The sequence below is a fragment of the Ptiloglossa arizonensis genome, chromosome 9, assembly GCF_051014685.1.
Source record: "Ptiloglossa arizonensis isolate GNS036 chromosome 9, iyPtiAriz1_principal, whole genome shotgun sequence".
NCBI lineage: Eukaryota > Metazoa > Arthropoda > Insecta > Hymenoptera > Colletidae > Ptiloglossa > Ptiloglossa arizonensis.
In genome coordinates, this window is record NC_135056.1 from 21434370 (window position 1) to 21452405 (window position 18036).

Here is an 18036-nt window from a genome sequence, read left to right on the forward strand (position 1 = left end):
AACCGAGACGATCGAATTCCTCAAAGAGGACCCTATCGGAGTATCGAGCCGGGATCGGACCACGAGGCTATCGACGACGGAAATTAAAGATTCTCGTTCACGGGAGCAAAGGTAGCCCCGATGTTCGCTGTTGCGCTCCGTCGCGCAACTGTCAAGGGTACGAAACTCCGATCGATAATCTTTTTTGGGTTTTCGCCAAACCGCGAAAAAGAACGCGGGGAAAGTACGCGGCGGAAAAGAAGGTAAGGGAATGGAAACGAGTTTACCCAGAAGCGAGCCTGTCCGTGGATGGTCCAGTTCGTGATTTATTCTTGTATAAATCAAAAGACGGTCGACCGTGCCAGGCGGTTCGACTTCCGCTACTTCGAAAGAAAGGTGGAAACTTCCAGGAGAGAAGCACGCTCGACGAACTTCGACGACTCGACTCTGACCCCAATTAGGGGTCCCTTTCGCGATATTAAAAAATATACCAGTGTATTGTTTTCGAGTACAGTTTCGTTGCCCGTTTCGTTCTCGATCGACAAACGTAAATTCATCCCTTTCGATAGCGCCGTTGCGCTTCGACCAGAATAATTATTTATGGTTCCGTAAACAACGTTCTTCCGTCTCACCTGGTATTCGCACTTGAATTCGTGCTCGAGGAAGGAGAGCCTTCGAAGTTCCCAGGACAGTTCAAAGGCAGTCAGAATAGGATCCTTGGAGGAAAGAGCTATCAAGGATGGCGAAGCCAGCGCCCTGTAGGCGTTTATCCGGCTCCTGGAATGCTTGAGAGAGTCGTCCTTTCTCGACGTTACGCACTCGTCGCACCTGCGAAAGATAATGGGAAATTTCAAGCAGGTACTCTTCGATTTGTACGAAATTATCTGAATGTCTTCGATGGTTACGGATACGCGAAGAAACTGTCCGAGACAACGAAGATACTCGGGCGTTCACGGTTCAACGATCCGGCGCGTACGTTCGTCGAAACGATCGTTCGCTCGTCGTTGTTCAACGCGTACTTGTTTTACCCAGTGTTTTTCGAGTTCGAAATTTCAGCAGGAGGATAGGTTTATCGTACACGACGAATATAATGCGATTCGGCGGATGAAATTTCAGCCAGCCGATAGGGGAGCGCACGGTGCATCTACCCTAACTTAATTAGTTCGCGCGTGGTCTGAGCGGAGATTGCAAGGGCAAGAAGGTGCTAAACCAGGCCGAGGGAATTAATCGATGTAATGGTATATCTAACGAGCGATTGCAGTCGTCCGAGCCCGCATTTCCCGGCCTTTATTTACGAATAAACTTTCAACGGGATTCGTGCCGTACCGCTCCGCTCCCTTCTTAGTTTATTTCGAGTTCGTTATTGTGCACGAATATTTATTAACATTCCCCGCGTCTCGTAGTTTCACCGTTCTACGATTATTTACCAAACGTCGAGTTTCTCTTCGAACCGGTTTACCTACCCGCAACGAACATCGTGAGGCATGGGTAACGTGGATCCACGATCGAGAAGGATCTTAATGATCTCGTAATTGTCCCTGTGAGCGGATAAAATCAGTGGCGTGATGTCGGGCGTAAACGTGGCCGTATCCGGTGGCACGGCTTCCCAGCTCTGAAAGAACAAAGTATAGTTTATACGCGAACCCGGAACGATTTTTCCGACGATCTTTCGCGCGTGGATAACTTTTTTCGAGACGCGTATCGTCGAACCGAATTTATCGAAGTACGGAAAATGTTCCATCGTCCGTTACGAAACGGTGTTTTTCGTCGCCGAGGCGTCGATAAGAAATAATTGATCGCGTTCCTCGCGAATAAATCCGTAGAGAACTCGAGAAGCCTTATTCTCCCCAAATTCGACGTAGCTATCGGTTCGTCGGCCGGTTCGACGCGACCTCCGTAATTACCGGTAAGCCGATTCCTCGGGAAAGCCGATCGAAATAGAACTTTTCGATTCTGCAATTTCCCTCTCTTTCTCCGCGTACGTTGCCAATTTCGAAAATCTCGAAACACTGTCCGCGTGGCTCGATTCGAGACGGATTCCCCGCTGTCGACTCGTTTCTACGTTCTTCGAAGTGCCGCGAAAAATAGCGAGCATCGGGCTTTGAACGCGCGTCCATCTGCTCGTCGATGGAATTTTTTCGTTCGTTCTGAACGCTCGCCGAACGAGCGAATCGAAAGAGGATTTTGGACAACTCGAACGAGACGGTGTCGCGATTGAACGACCGCGATCGGATCTCTCGGAGAGAAATCCGATCGGGAATTCGTGTCGATGATTTCATCGATACCCGTGACGCTACCGCGGAGAAAGTAGGGAAATAGCGGAAAACGATTGTCGATACAATTCCCGAAGAACCTGCGGACTAACGTGGCGCTCCCCGGTCTTGTGGAGGCTCTCCTCGTGCTCCAATAGGACCTCGACCGCCTCAACGAATTCCTCGGAGATGGCGTGAAGAAGCGCGTCCTTGGTATCGACCTTGTGCTCGATCAGAAGCTCCACCATTTCCAAGTTTTCGTTATCGATCGCCATGAGAAGAGCGGACCGTCCGAGCGGGTCGACGCAGTTGATGTTCATTTTCGATTCCTGGGCCCTCTGTAGCATCCTGAAACAAGATCGGGCAGGATCGCGCCACTGGTAATCACCATTTCCCCGGCGTCGTTTTCTTTTCCGTCGGTCGACACTCGTTTTCCCCTCTATTCGCGCGTAACGAACGACTCCGGTCGGCTCGACAAACGGATTTCCCCTCCTGTTTCCGAGACCGAGCCAAATGAGAATTCCACCGGGCCGCTGAAACTTCCACGTGGATCGCAATCGGTATTAATTGCGTCCGCGGAATCGCCGGAAGAATTCCTGGAAGTTTCGGGATCGCGGAACGATCGCTGCTAGGATAATTAGATCCTTTCTCTGCGTAGTCGCGCGATACTGGAACGGCTGCCGCGCCTTTGACCTTTCCCCGCGAGATTTCTCGTTCTCTTTAACCCGCGAGACCCATATCCGACGGACTCGTGCCTACGCGCATACTCATTTGCATAGAAACAACGACGGCGCTGCGACTACGCGTTGTTTGTTCGTGACTTTCGACCGTAGTGGATATATATTTGTACTTCGTGACGCGGTCCCATTGGGATCGAAACGAAAACAGGTCGCTAGTTTTCGGTAATAATCTTGCCACGGTAATTTTCGCACACACGGTGTTTAAACGCGCGCGAACAACGACCGGAACGTTTCTCCGGTTTCGACTCCCGCGATTTCGAAACCGAAGCCTTCCTTCCGCGGAACGAAAAGTGTCCCGACGAGACGGAAACAGGACAGACGTCCCTCTTTTGTTCTTTTCGGTGGACCGGTGCTGGCTCGGAAACGGTTCTAACGAGGAAACGAAACGACGGACGTCTGTCGCGCGCGTCTTATCCCCGCGAATAATTAAACGCGATTCTCGTTTTCTTCGAGGAGGCGACAAGGAGACGCGAGTGGCACGGCTACGAGGACGGTTTCGAAGTAGCTTTTCGAGGTACGAACAAGCCCGTCCCTTTTACTTTTCCACCCGAGACTTTCGTCGGTTTCGTTCCTTCGACGTACGACTCTTTAATTTTCCAAAGGTGAAAAGTCTCACCTTCTCACGGAGGCCACGTCCCCGCGCTCCACCGCGAGAAGATACTTCTTCTCCGGGTAGTTGAGACTGGCCATTTCCTGGTGCGGTCTCACCACGTTCTCTTCCTCGTTCATACCGTGGATGCTGTGTCTCTGAAACCATCGTAACTTTTTATTACGCTTCCGCCAGTGGACGCGACCCGCGGCCGGTTACGAAAAATAAAGCTTCTCCTCGATCCGTTTCCCCCTTAACGCTATTTATCGTCGCGACCGTATCGATCGATACACCGTCCACTCCGTTGTTGATTTTTGCACGGGTACGGGGCTTCGCGATCGCGCAACTTCGGGTTCAACGTTTTCCAATACCTTCCACCGCGAAGGTTGGAAAAAATTAGGACGATAAATAATCCGCGGGTCCGTGTCGCGCGGTCGTTTCGCTCGTCGCGCGAAACGCCGAGATTCGATTTCCTCGCGAGTTTTTCCGCGAGTAGACGGTCTACTCGTCGAAAAGCAAATCGATCGTGCACCCACCTCACCCCTCCCCGTCCCGTCCCACCTTTTTCCTGGCCGTTCGACGCGTCGTAAAACACGGTTCGATCGTCCGGGGCTCTTTCATCGCCTCCGCGGGGGCAATAACGCGTTTTAACGGCCGCGTTCTCGGAATCGCCTATCGTTTTCGCTGCGATCGGCGTTATTCAAATAACTTTAAGGCAATTACGCGCAGCCGGTAAACAACGGCGGGGGCTATTTCGACGCGCGAGACTCGAGCAACGGGATCGTCGAATCGACGACGCGAATCGCCGGTACGTCGAACCGCTTTGATCTCGTCGGACGGTGTCGAAATCGATCGAGTTCGGAGCCACCGGGAGACGCGGTTCCGAGTCGATCGTTCGTCTCCGCTCTCCAGGGACATTCGAAGGCGTGGGCGAGCGCGCGAGGATGAAACCGGAGGATCGAAGCTACGGTTGAAATTGGGACGATCGTAGGAGGGAACGAGGGAAGCAATTAACGACTCGGATAGACCTCCATTGTTCGACGAGGAAACCTCTCGTTACGAAGCAACTTCTCGTTACGCCTGCCATTAGACCGCGGACCGGGAAAGAATACCCGATGCGCCCGCGAGCGTAACACGCCAAGATCAAGCGTGAGCGAAAACAATGAGGCCCTCCACCCGACCGACCGACCGCCGCCCTCCTCAAACGCGGTATTAACCTTTATGCCTCGCGTACTTTCTCGCAAACGGTCCACCGTTCGGGATCACGAGGATTTTCTTCCCGTTGAGAATCCTCGAGCGCGAGATAAACTCGCGAGCGGTACGATCGGTACCGTTTCTTCGATTTTCTATCTGGAACGCCGCCGGGATTAGCTTTAATCGTCGACGGGTTCCGCTCGTGGACCAGAATTATTCATTCATCGTTCTTTCGCGTACGTCCGCGATCAATTCAACCTCGCTCCGTGATCGTTCGAGATCGTAATCGAAAACATCGCGAACGTCCTTTCGTCTCCTCCGTTTACAACGAAGAATCGACTCTGCAGAAACGGGGCTGGAACGACGATCGGCGAACATCTTCGATCCGAAATGTTCGAGCATCGACGCGCGACCAGGATCCTCGTCGATGCGTTCATTGTTCGGCAATTAAGTCGGGCAACCCCTCCGATTCTAATCGCAGAGTCGTCGCGCGTCCTTCCAGCGCGAGCACGCGCGTGTGTGCATGCATCTGGTCCCGGTGGAAAAGGGTCGGTCGGGAGGGAAATAGAGGAGGAGGTGGAGGAGGAGGAGGCCAGGCGGCCAGGCGGCTAGGCGGCTAGGCGGCGGATGATGGACAGTGTTTGCCGAGGGTGTGGCGGCTCGACAATTAGGGTGCGCCCGAGCAAACACTCGTTCGATGTCAGTCGCGGCCCTTGGCACGGTACGTCGTCTTCTCGAAACCCAGAGAGGGGTAATCGCGAGCCTCGTTATTTCCTTCGGCCGGAAGAGTTTCCATCCGTAGCTGCTTTATTCTTACGCCGACGAGACCAGGACTCGCGCAACCTCCGGGATCGCGAGTTCCCGAGCCGGCTGGGAAAACCTCCAAGAGAGCTGGACTCTATTCTAGGTCCCGGTCGATCGCGGCTAGCGATTTACCGGACGATTCGGCTTCGATTTTGACCACTGTTGCTCGCGCGGAGGAACTTTTCGCGGTACCGATCGAAACGTAAGAGATGGATCGCTCGCGCGCGGAAGTGGAAACAGGACCGTCGAGATCGAATCGAATAATGTCGACCGAGCCTGACAGCCCGCGTTTCCTCGAGGACGTTTACGAGCCAATAAAGAGGACGAAGTCGTAGTTTTTCACCCGCGAACGGATCAAACGCGCGTTTCGGCTCGTTAGGCGCGGGAGCGAGGCGTTCAGCGTTCCGCGAACGTATTTTGCGCGAGATCCTTTCCGAGAAAGGTGCGCTCGAACGAGACACGAGTTACCGATGTTGCTTATCGTTCCACCTGTCCTCCTCGAGTCGACTCGGCCGTGATTTTACGATCAGGTAAAAACGAAAGCCTCGTAAAACCGCGTACCGGTTGTCCTCGCCGTCTCGTTCACCGCCATGTATCGCCGAAACGAATTTTTCTTTCCTCGTTCGTTCACGGCCGTGGAATCCTTCTTTGTTTTCCCGGCCGTCGATTCCAGTTTCTCCTTTCTCGAATCGCGACCGTTCCCTCGCTTCGATCGCTGGGTAATCGGATTACCACCGATTATCGAAATAGCGTTAAACTCTGTCTACGACGGGATAGTTCTCGCGGCGGCTTCGCCTCGTTCTCGAGGATCGTCGGGACGAAGCGAGGGAAGTTTCGAGGAGGCAATAAAAGGATGGTCCGCGACGGGCAGAAGGAACTTCTACCGATTCGCGACGCCAACTTTCGCAAATTGGATCGACGTCGTAACGCGGTTATCCTTCGGGTGCTTTCTTCTTTATTTTTTTCTTTCCCCTCCCCTATTCTTCCTTCTGCCTCCCTCCTTCCGTGGAAACCCGCGCGTCCCGCGACTCGAGGCGTTGGATACCCCGATTCGATTCAACGAATCGTTCCTAACGGGCGAAACGTTCCGACTCGACGTAGCCGCGAATCGAACCTCGAACGAACGATAAATCGATCGACGATCCTCCACGCGATCTCGCGTCGTATCGTTCGTTTCCCCGAGAAACAGACCGAGATTACAGGTACGCGATAATTGTTCGTCTCGACTCTGTATCTCTCACCGGTGCGAATAAGAGACCTCGACGTCCCGTTTACGTCACCTTCGTCGTTTCACGACCCTACGTTACAGCGCGGAAAGCTCTTAAAGTTCCGGGTCTTATTTTCCGTGTCTCTCGTCGCTCGAAAAACATCTCCGCTGTTGAACACACCTCGAGCATTGCTCGTTTACCCGGTGCCTTTGCTTCGATAGCCTCTCCATTATCGTCGAACGTGTTCCGCGGGAATTCCCTAGATTTGTACCCTATAAATTAGGCGATCCGATGTCAGTGACGCGTCGCAACTACGATTCGTTACTCTCTCTCTCTATCTCTCTCGGTCGATTCTTCTTTCGAACTTTTATTTCTTGGCTCGAAACTGCTATTTCTACTTATCGCGTTTATTCCGTCCGTATTCCCCAGGTAAGAACCTACTTCCGTTGAATAATAATAATAAATTCGTATCCGCGCTCGAGCCTCGTACACCGTTTGTCTTTCCCGAGCGGCCACGGTGAGAACGGTACCAGCCATCGTCGCGTTTCGCTTCTCGTAAATTTTCCTATTTGCTCCCGTTCCCGTTTAGCGACGATAAAGGCTCACCTTGACCTTATAGTCGTCTTTCGGTTTCTCGAGGAGGCAGGTAGTTTGTTGCAGCATGTTTTGGGGCGGCAGTGGCGGTGCCTCGGGGTCGAAACTCACTCGGTGTCCGACACCCCGCAAGAATCCGCCCCCGGCGCCCACTGCCCAGGACCTCGTCGCTCTGATACCCATGCTCCTCAAGTTGTCGCAACCCTCATCAGGACCGCCAATTTCTTCGTCGACTCCGCTCGTTTCACCAGGGGATCTCGCGCCCCTGGCGACTTGCTCCTCATCTTCGTACGTGCTTTCTGAAACAGAGAGGGCGTAACTTTTAGCGGGAGACGGTAGCGACTGTCCTATCGGCCACTGTCGCGCGGAAATTGCTCAGAAGCGTTCGAGTTTATCCGAGTTGCTCGATCGAAATGCTTCCTTTCCAATTTCGTACGTTCGAACGGTATCGTTCGTATCGCGGACGAGAATTCGAAACGACCGAGCTAGAAAAACGAAACCGACGGCTTACGTATTCCGTCAGATTTTTTTCCAGATACGAACGCGAACACGTTCGATTTCAACGTTTTCGTTCCTAGGGGCATCCGATATTAAATCGTGCAGCAGTTGGTATCGAGCGTCGTCACTCGACCCCCGTGCAACTTTCGTCGTTCATCGCCGGATCCTTGTAACCCAACGTGGACGCGAACAGGAAGATCGCGCAGAAATGGCCGATGTTCGTCCCGTTGGCGAGCGAAACGAGAAAAAGACCACCGGAACGGAACTGGATACACCCCGTTGGTAATCCAAACGGATGATGGATCGCGGGATACACTCTCCCTTATTGGTTTTGCGCAAACACACACGCCAGAAACGACGACTCTCCGCGACGTAATTTTCGGAGCTTTCCCGTACGTCCCACGAGGACGTCGATCGCGTCGCAATAACGATTCCTTCTTCGACGTAGCCGTGAATCCGAAATACGTTCGCGGTACCGCGAGGTACACGGAGGAGGGAACGTTCCGCCTCGTTCGCTCCGGGAGGAAAACGTTTCGTTAGCTTTGCCCGTGCGCGTATAGATCTCTTGTAAAAAATAATGCCGCGCTCGGTATCGTTAACTGCCGGCAGCTCCGAGAACGCGAAGAAAAAAGGGGCACCGGGAAGAAACGTGTTCTTGTTCGGTGATCGTTACGCGAAAGAAAGACAAATATTTGTCGATATTTCGGAGGCGAACGCAGCGAGAGAGCCAGCGCTGGTCGAATTTCTTCTCGCGTTCCGCTCGGTTCTCCGAACGGAAATAAAAAAGGCGTGAAATTTATTCGATGTCGCATTCGCGATCAAAAGTTTCCGTTCCGTTCAATTGGTCGCGTTTCATCGGCTCGTTCGCGAGCAGAGATTGTTTCCCAGTCGCTGTTAAAACACGATGGTTAAAGAACGAATACGCGTGCACGACACACCACCGGAGAGATTTAAATTTTCACAACGCAGACCCGTCTCGTTCGTATTTTTCCCTCGTACCCGTTCGCTGACCACGCTCGAGTGAATTTTATCGGACACATTATCCGCGACCGATTGGACATCGTAAGAGGTCCCCGAAGAATCGCGTATTTGCTTTGGCTCCGAGTTTATTTGCATCGATCGAAACGAATAATCGATACACCGAGGTACGAACGATCGCGATAGAGAACTCGCGTCCGCTCTTTGCTACTCGACGTTCGCTTTTTGCCATTTTTAACGACCGACAATTCGGCTAAACAAACGAACGACGACCGACTCGCGGATAAAAAGGTAAAAACGTCGATCGTGGAACGAAATCGAAGCCGAAGAGTACATTCGGTTCGATGTAAGCGGCTTTGAAATATGCCGGGACCGAGCTCGCTGACTCTCCGCTTTCCGAGAAACGCGAGAAACGCGAGAAACGCGAGAAACGCGAGAAACGCGAGAAACGCGCTCGACTCTGCACACTTATTGCCGGAAGTCGCCCGACGTTTGTGTATCGTCTCGCGAGAAGGAAGACAGACTCTTTAAATAGTTTGAAAAAGTGTTCCAGAACTGGTTCTTAATATCTCGAACAAAACGTAACCCAGGCAACTGTTTCCGCGCGGCTGTATCGTCCCGCCCGGAGTAACCGGAAACTTCTGGAGAGCAAGAAGTTTGTAAATACCTTGGAAAGCGTTCACCGCCTCGAAGGAAACCTTGGAAGATGTAGATCGGAGTTGCGCGAAACAAAGACACGGTTCCCAAACTTGGAGATCCGTTGATTCCCGCTTTTTAGGCGAACGAGGAAACTTACCGAGCGAAGCGTTCCTGGTGGCTGGTGAATAAAGTTCCTCGACGATTATTCGAATAAAGAGAAAAAAGACGTCGGAATTTTCAGCAGACGGGACTCGTTCGCCGGAGGGGGATCGTTCGAAACTCGAGCGTCGTAGATACACGCGATGGGAAAGAAGCTTATCTCTGCGGTTCCCTCGGCATCGGAACTTCGACCCCGCACGGGTCGTTGAGCTTACCTCGAATTACGTGTTTCGAGCAGAGGTTAGATCAATAGACTCGAGTGCGAACGTGGTGCACACACCGTTGCAACGGGTTGACGAGTTTCGCGAATGCACCGGTTCCGATAACCTCGTATCGGTTTCGAGCTAAGAGCCTCGAATGGCCCTTCGTTGCCTCGCGAGCCGGTACACCTTCCGAACGGGAAAATGTAATGAGAATTTTTCCGCGGCCGAGATACCGCCAAGTTACGAAGCTACTTTCGAACACGGCGATCGATAATCGCCTACGGCTACAAAGTCACGTGGAATGTTATTCCGCGATGCTTTCCTTGGACGTTCGGATATTATTATTCCCGGCACCCAACCTGGAAATTCCTCTACGCGCGATAGTAAATCTTTCGTCTTTGAATGTCGAAGTAACCCGACCGAGTGGCGTTCAAAATATTTCCCAACAGCGATCGAAACGTACGTACCTGCTTGTAAAATATCGTACAACGCGCGATGGATGCAACTCGTGAAATTTTCAACGAAAAATCTCGAGTCGTTCGACCGTTCGGAAAAAGCACCGACCGATATAACGCATCTCTAATATTTAAACGTCGAAGTTGTACAAGCCAGAGGCGTTCAATATGTTTCCCAGTAGCGATCGGTGTTTATAAAACATCGTATCCTGTGCATCGGATGCAAAATCATTGATATTTAAACGTAGAAGCAATCGGAGCCAGGGACGGTGAAAGGGGAGGTGTCTATGTGTTTTCCGATAGCGGTCGGAACGTAGTATTTATACCAACGTCGAGTGGTTGGCGTGGATAAAAAAGAAGAAAGAAAAAAAGCACCGATTCGAATCGGTATCGCACCTCGGATCGAAAAAGTTGCTCCGAGTACGAGCCGGATCAACGTCCCGAGTCTCGATCGTTTTTCAAAATGGCCACGATTCTCGGCTCGATCGCAAAGATTCGGAAAACTCGACGATCGTTCGAGCAGCGTTCGCGCAGACGTTGGTCGTTTTACCAGCACCCCGTTACGTCTCGGTAAAATCTCGTTACGAGGTTCGCGCTGGTAACGGTGGCAGCGTTGCAACGAAAGACGACGCCGCCGGCAATTTTCACCGCGATCGATAGATCGTCGGATTTCGCGTCGTCGATGCAAAGCCGTAGCTCGCCGAGTGGTTAATGGAATCACGCCGCGAGAGCTACGAAATGCGCTACTTAATCGGCGATCGGAACCAGGACGGAACTGCAGGTCGGCCTATGCGGCAGTCGAGCCTACGTACGTATTACTGCACCTGTTGCACACGCTTCGCACCTGTGCAACGAATCGTTTCGCCGAAGCTGGCCTCGCTTTCTTTCCACCGTCTTTCGTATTTACCGAACGACTCGAGTTTTCCCGCTCGGTGTTTCAGGATCGAGGACTCGAGGAGATCGAACGTTGAGTCGTCGATTCGAAAAGTCGCGCAGGGAGCGCAAATACGGCGACTTCCGGGACATCTCGTCGTCGAGAATTCTTCGATCGCAGGTAGGATCGAAGAGCACGGGAACGAAGGAAGCGAGGTTGCTCCTTCGGTGTTCGCGGTCTGAAAATTGTGCAATAATTCCGCGCGAACGGGTATTTTCGACTTGCACGCGAGTCTATCGGCGAAGAAAATCGGTAACGCGGCGAGGGTCTGACGGATCGCTCGACGACCGAGCATATTCGTTCGTGTGCGATTCCCTGTCCGAATTTCGCCCGTAATTATACGAAGGTGTGCGTGCGTGAGGTCGAATGCAGAAAACGGGGCTGCCGGTGCACGCGAACGTGCACTCTGCACGATACCGGCGTAATCGAGATGCGCGTGAACCGTAAACGGCCTCGTTAATTACGATGTCGTAAACCTTCGAAACGGTAAAAAGTCGATCGATTTTCGACTCGGTTGCCAATTTGAAACGACGCTTTCCGTCTACCGGGGAAACGAACCTTGCGAACCGACATACAAACCGGAGACTCTTTCGCGGGTTCAACGGGAGCCAGACGCACCGATCGACCGGAATTCCATAAATCCGTCCCGTACCGTCGACGAAAGGAGGATAACCAGAATCGTCTTCCTTTGACCCGAGGATTTTTAACCACTCGTAAACGCGCGTTGCACGGCGCTGTCTATCGCCGGCTCGACAACGGAATAACAATTTTAGTCCCAAAGGGAGCTCGAACGCGCGGATCGCGGCGTAGTTAGCATCGTGGGTCCGCGTTTTACGGTTCCCTTGAAACGAAACTCGTGCAACGAACGATCGCAGTAAACCGAATACATTCGCGTAAATCAAGGCGCGTCTGTCGAACGAGTCGCGCCCCGCGAGGAAAGATCCCTGTTCTCGTAACCGGGGGAGCTCGTCGTAACGAGCCAACGGCTGGAACAACGACAGAGGGTAAACGAAGCGCCAAGATTTATCGATCCGGCGGTTTTTTTTTGTTTACCGAAATAGTATCGGCGGCTCGTCCGGCCAAGCGCCGCCGATTTCGAGGTGAAAAACCGAAACGACGAGGAAGAACGGCAAAGAAGGTGACGCGGTGGCACGGTCGCTGCTTCGCTAAACGAAATTACTCGGCCGAGAGCAACGTACCGACGAGTGTAACCGAGCACGGACTTCTCGAGTGCAACTTCTCTCGGAACGCAAATACACTCGACGGAGTAAAACTCGTTTAATAAATTCTCCACGAGAGTTCCGAGTTCGCCGCCTTTCGACCTCCGCGAATAAAGTTTCGTTGGTTGCGTTGCCGTTCGATTCGACGCCCACGATTCTTTTCAAATCGATTTCACGGAGAAAAAGGAACGTGCTCCTACCGGAATTATCGAGCCACCCGTCGGCCCGTAGAGCGAATCGCGCGACTCTCCGAGCCTAATACCCGGAAACTGCAGTAGCTCGCGCGACGCGTTCGAAACGATCGATCCACCGGGACTCGAGATCGCCCTGCGAACGAATTCTACGGTGGAAAACGCTGAACGGGACGCGCGGACGCTTCGTTAATCCCGCGACAAAGGAGAATACTTAATATCTCGCGAATCTGCATGCAAATGAAATTCCCGGAAGCCGGAAGCCGGAAGTCTGCGCGCTCGTTCAAATATCCGGAATTTTCGCGTCGTCCAGAAAGTAAAACGAGACCGAGGACGGATAAAAAATTAACGCGCGTAATACCACTGTTCCTTGTAATTTTTTACGACACGCCCCGAGAACGCGCGCGCGGGATTATTCGAATGCGAATTGTCGCTAACGGATTACGGTTCGACGGTGTCAACGAGACCCTCCGTCGCCAGCTTTTCTTCGACTTGCGAACGGATGAAATATCGTCGCGAATCCCCGTCCAGGAGACGACGGATATTACGTGTAAACGCGGAACGAAAAACCTCGCCTATGAAACTGTCTCGACGACGATTCGAATCTCCGACGATCTCCCGACGACGTCCACCGTCTTTCTCGACGCTCGAAAAAACGAACAGAGTCACGGAGGAGCAAGTTTTCAAATTTTTGTCCTCTTTTTTTTTGGAAATACTTCCGCAACCACTGTGTCTTGGCGCACCGATGTAAGAAGATAAAATCCGATTTAGACCGTGCTCGAGATTAAGGAACACCTTGAACCGAACTTATCTCGACGGGAGAACGTTATTTAAAATTTTCTCCCTCGGCTTGAAGCAGCTCGGGGCAAACTTTACGATGATCTAATGTAAGAAATTTGGCATATATATCGTCGTAGTTACCGCACCGATATAGGTAGTACCCGTAGTTAACTGCCCGAAGCCGACACGGACCGCGATACGTTTCATTCCATTTCGCTGACATTCTCGTCACGAGCACGAGCTTCGCTAAATTCACGCGTCGCGTCCACACTCGTCGGTAGTCAATAAATGTCTTTCCCGAGGTTGAAATTCCGCCAGCCTCGAACCTTTTGGACGCGATGCTACTCTTTTTTCGGTGACCTCGTTTTCCGCGCCTGTCACCCGTACCGAGCTGTCTAATTTCCTTGTATTAAAGTCTTTCTCGAATATTTCGCGTACGAATCCCTTTACGGTTTTTTCTTCTTCTTCTTCTTCTTCTTCTTCTTCGTCTTCTTCTTCTTCGTCAAGTGCACGTGCAAAGGTGTTTAAGATCGCGAGAGACGTCTGTCGTCTACCAAAGAATTTGTATTCCGCTCGGTGAATATTATACGAGCTTTAAATTCTCGACCGTTTCGCGGCACTCTCTACATTGCGAAGAACGGAGCCACGCGAGACGCGAGACGCGAAACGAATTTAATCGTCAAAATTGTTCTCACGACGTTCGCGAAAGTTAACGAGAACGTTTTATCTCTAATAGCGGATTTAAACGGAGGTCGTCCGATTCAACGACAAACGATATTCCACGTTTATGGAAAAACGTGTTTCGCGCGGAACGGGAGACGATATCGGCGATCTAATAAGAACCGGGGGGAAACAAAAACGCGAAACAGTTCTCGGCGACGCGAGGCGACGCGAGGCGAGGCGAGGCGAGGCGAGGCGAGGCGACGTGCCCCGTTTGCTTCGTAAACGAAGAATCGATATCTCGTGGATAAATCGTATCTAGGAGCGGCGCGAATGTCACCGAACGAACAATTTGATTTCGTCGTAATAAAAACGGAGAAATACCGTCCACGGTACGTTTTTCGCGTACATTCGGCGGCAGCGCGAATAAAAAAGAAACGAACCTCGGATCGATGTCCTCGTGTCTGGAAAGTAAAGCGTTCCGTATTACGCTCGGAGCGTAAAAGCTTTTCGAAGCCGGCGGACAAATTTCGCGATCGTTTCGCCGACCGCGAAGGAAAATCCGCGAAGGACGAAAGAACGGGACGCGAAACCGATCGAAATCGAATCAACGATCGCGGGTTAACGATATCTTTGCGAAAAGTGAAGAAAGCCGGTCGAGCGGGCTCGCTGTTTACAATTTTAGTTTTCGTTTTCACGCTTCGATCGAGCGGAAACAACCGTTACGGAACAACCGCTCGCCGAGCATTTATTTTGCGTCGATGTAGATTCTCCGACAACTCTGGCGAGAGAATATTCCGCTATTGTGGGAAATCATCCGCGTTGAAATTTCGCGTTGAGGTTCGCGCAAGCGTAAAAGTTCCGGATGCGTTCGTTAGCCGGGGAATCGTCGCGCTGTTGCGGCGTACCGAAAACGGTGTCTTTATCGCTGTAAGAGGTTCGGTAAAATGTTCGTTACGGTGAAACGAGCGAGATTCGTGTTTTTTGCTCTCGGTGGATTCGAAGCATCGAAAATTCAGCGAAGCAACGACTCCGGACGATACGGGCGACGGAACACGAGCGTTACCTTGGTTTTACTCTTACGCAATGAATAGAAATCGATGATGAAAAAACATTGAGATCGAGCGCGCCGAAAGATAAACTCGGTTTCTCGGAAGATACATCACCGAGACGGAGGAAAAAGACTCGAAGATTTTGCGAATTTATTCTACCTCGGTCGACGTCGGGTCGCCGTGTTTGCTTCTTCCAGCATCGCTGAAAAGTTACCCAGACGCTGCACTCTCCGTTCTCGCGTCCCACTGCGCGCGGTTTTTCGCAATTTTTCGCTCCCAGATCGAATACGTTTTAATTCGATCGTCGCCGTGTATCGGACAGGCTACCGTAATTACTTTGTATTTTTATCGCGCTTCGCCGCTCCTGGTCACAGTCGAGGGTTAATTTCATTTCGCGCGGCCTCGCTTTCCGAGCGCTACTTTTTTTTCTTTTTCCTTTTTTCTTTCTTTTTTTTTTTTCACCGTCCGAATTTCAGTTTCCCGAAAAAGGGACGAGAGAGCGCGATCGAGCGAAACGGAGAAAGATGGCCGATTCCATCGGTGGACCGGGTTTAAAATTCGGCGACGCGCCGTAGACACCGATAACGCATCGCGCGAAACGTCACGGACACGTGGACTTAATTTTCGACGAATTTTTCGTGCCCGCGTTCGCTTCGGTTCGCGGATCCTTCGTACTCGCGGATCACCCTCTCGAATCCTTGTGTACGCTCGGTTTCGCGTTTCGTATTGGACGTTCGTGGGCGTTCACGCTCGATAAACCGACGTGCACCGCGAGAACAGGCCGTTAAGGGACGGTACGCGATAAAACGCGATAAAACTCCTTCGACCGATCGCGTCGTCTCGATCGTCGTGTATTTTTCACGCGTAACGCTCGTCGCGTGTCCTCGACGGAACGAACGTTTCGTCGAACGCAGGCTCCAAGGAAGCGTTACGAAATTTGCCCGGGGTGTTTCGTTTCTCGCGATAACGCAATAACCGAAAGTGGCTGTATCGTAGAAGCAACCTGTTCGCGGCACCGTGTTTATTAAGAGGTTTTCGTACGAATAACCTTATTTCGAGGCAGAAATTCCTGTCAAGCTGCGATTATTCCCACGGGACAAATCCCCTTCTCCGTCTACCTCCTTTTCTCCTGGTGTCGGTTCACCGACCTGTCCGGGGGTTACACACGTGCAAATCTATTACGCAACGCGGGGGCATTATTCCCACGGCGAACTTCGATTTACGGGCAAAGACCCTCGCGAGAGAGGGTCGCTCGTATATTTTCTTCCAACGAATTCTCGATTTCCCGACATTCGAGAGCGATTCGACAAAACCGGATGGCCAAAAAAGACAAACGTTACCCGTGCCAGCTCGCGCCAGAGACAATTCCCGAGTTCGATCCGTCTCGATGGACAGCGTCGTTCGTTCGTTTGCTTATTTATTCTGCCGGGAATGCATCCATACGCGTTGCGGTGTTTGCATTCGAATCTTACCGCACGGACTTTGAAATATCGCGCGTTTCTGGCTTCCAACGGGCGATGGTTTCGTTTCATTTTTCTCGTCCCTCGGAAATTATCCCGTAACGCTCGCTACGAGTCGTTTAAAATTCGATCCTGCCCGCTCGTTTCGTCGTTTGCCGCTCCGAAAGCGACGACTCCTTTACGAGCACTCCGTTCGACGAAAATTACGCGATATCCGCGAATCCGCGTGAAACGCGATCCTCGCGATACGTAATTCGTCGAAAATGCTCGACGAAAGGTCCAGGGAATTATGCCTCTCCGTTTGGTTCCGCTTCGGGGAACTAATTTCACGTCGTAAGCCGGAATTCCTCGTCTACGTGGTCCTGGAAGGATTATTCGAATCTCCAGACGGCTCCGTGTCCTCTTTATTTCGCGAGATTCCAAGCGCGACGAACCTCGCATCCCGACGAAAAAGATAGGAAACGGGAACGAGAGGACACCGGAGGAGGGATGATGGTAGTTTCCGCGTAATACTCCGCTCGCGTAGACTACTCCGGCCCTTTTAATATATCCGTATCCTCGCCGAACCTCGTTCTGTCCGCGAAAGCGTACTCGCGAAGTGCGTTCAACGGCTGCACGCGTACGCGAAAGTGCATTCGCGTAATGCGATCGCTCGCCTCTGCCGCTGATTCTCCTTTGCGAACTCGCCTCGCAGCCCGGAGAGCCCATTAAACGCCATTTGCACGAGAATTCGTTCCGATAGCGATGGAAATTTTAATATCTCGTGCTTCGGGACCACGGAGATTCAAATACGCGGATACATCGTCGGTTGTTTCTTTTCGGAGAACGATGACGATGTGCGATCAACGCACAGAGAGAAAAGCGTAACGCGCTTTGAATTCAAAAGATGCGGGCATCGTTGCTGGCACGTTCGATCCCGCGGACGATCGGAAAATAAAGGAACGTTGGAAAAACGAGAATTTAATGGCCGGAATTTTCATCGCAAAGGGAAGGTTCGCGGCAAAAAAAACGAGACGAGAATCCGGAACGCTCGAAGCGGTTTGCGGAATTTCCTCGAGACAGTGTACGTAACGTCATCCATCTTTCCGAGCTCGGGGGGCGAGAAGATCGTTCCAACGCCGGCCGAGAAACGATAGACATCCTTTCGCTTTCCGAAAGCTTTCGGTGGTGCGCAAGACGATCCGGTCTATCCGGAAATGGATCGAACATCGAGAATCTCTTCTCCCGAGACAACGGGTTCCTTTGTTCCAAGAGGACCCGAGTCGGGGTCGTTAATCACGAAACCATAGACATTCTAGTCAATTGAACGATAATTAGCCATTCCTTTGAGGCGTTCGCAGCTGTGTTATTTTATGCATAAGCGACGCGATCCACGCGATGCATCGAAACTCCCACCCTTTGTGAAACTCGAAGGAGCCAACGGGAAACGACGAGGACGTATGCCCGT

General features: G+C 51.9%; 1 protein-coding gene across 9 annotated transcripts in view; it reads right to left on the minus strand.

Annotated features, from left to right (window-relative positions):
- Positions 1 to 18036, minus strand: part of Trpgamma (Transient receptor potential cation channel gamma) — a 71346-nt gene that overhangs the window by 11472 nt on the left and 41838 nt on the right. For 6 of the 9 annotated variants that reach the window (XM_076319622.1, XM_076319624.1, XM_076319619.1 and 3 more), the window contains 5 exons: positions 7373 to 7659; positions 3588 to 3718; positions 2333 to 2579; positions 1443 to 1591; positions 612 to 807 (listed from right to left, as the gene is read on the minus strand). In XM_076319622.1, coding sequence (XP_076175737.1) covers positions 612 to 807; positions 1443 to 1591; positions 2333 to 2579; positions 3588 to 3718; positions 7373 to 7659 — 1010 coding nt within the window. Of the gene's footprint in view, positions 1 to 611; positions 808 to 1442; positions 1592 to 2332; positions 2580 to 3587; positions 3719 to 7372; positions 7660 to 9503; positions 9654 to 18036 lie in introns of all 9 variants that reach the window. The other 3 variants (XM_076319625.1, XM_076319620.1, XM_076319627.1) reach the window with 2 other exon arrangements.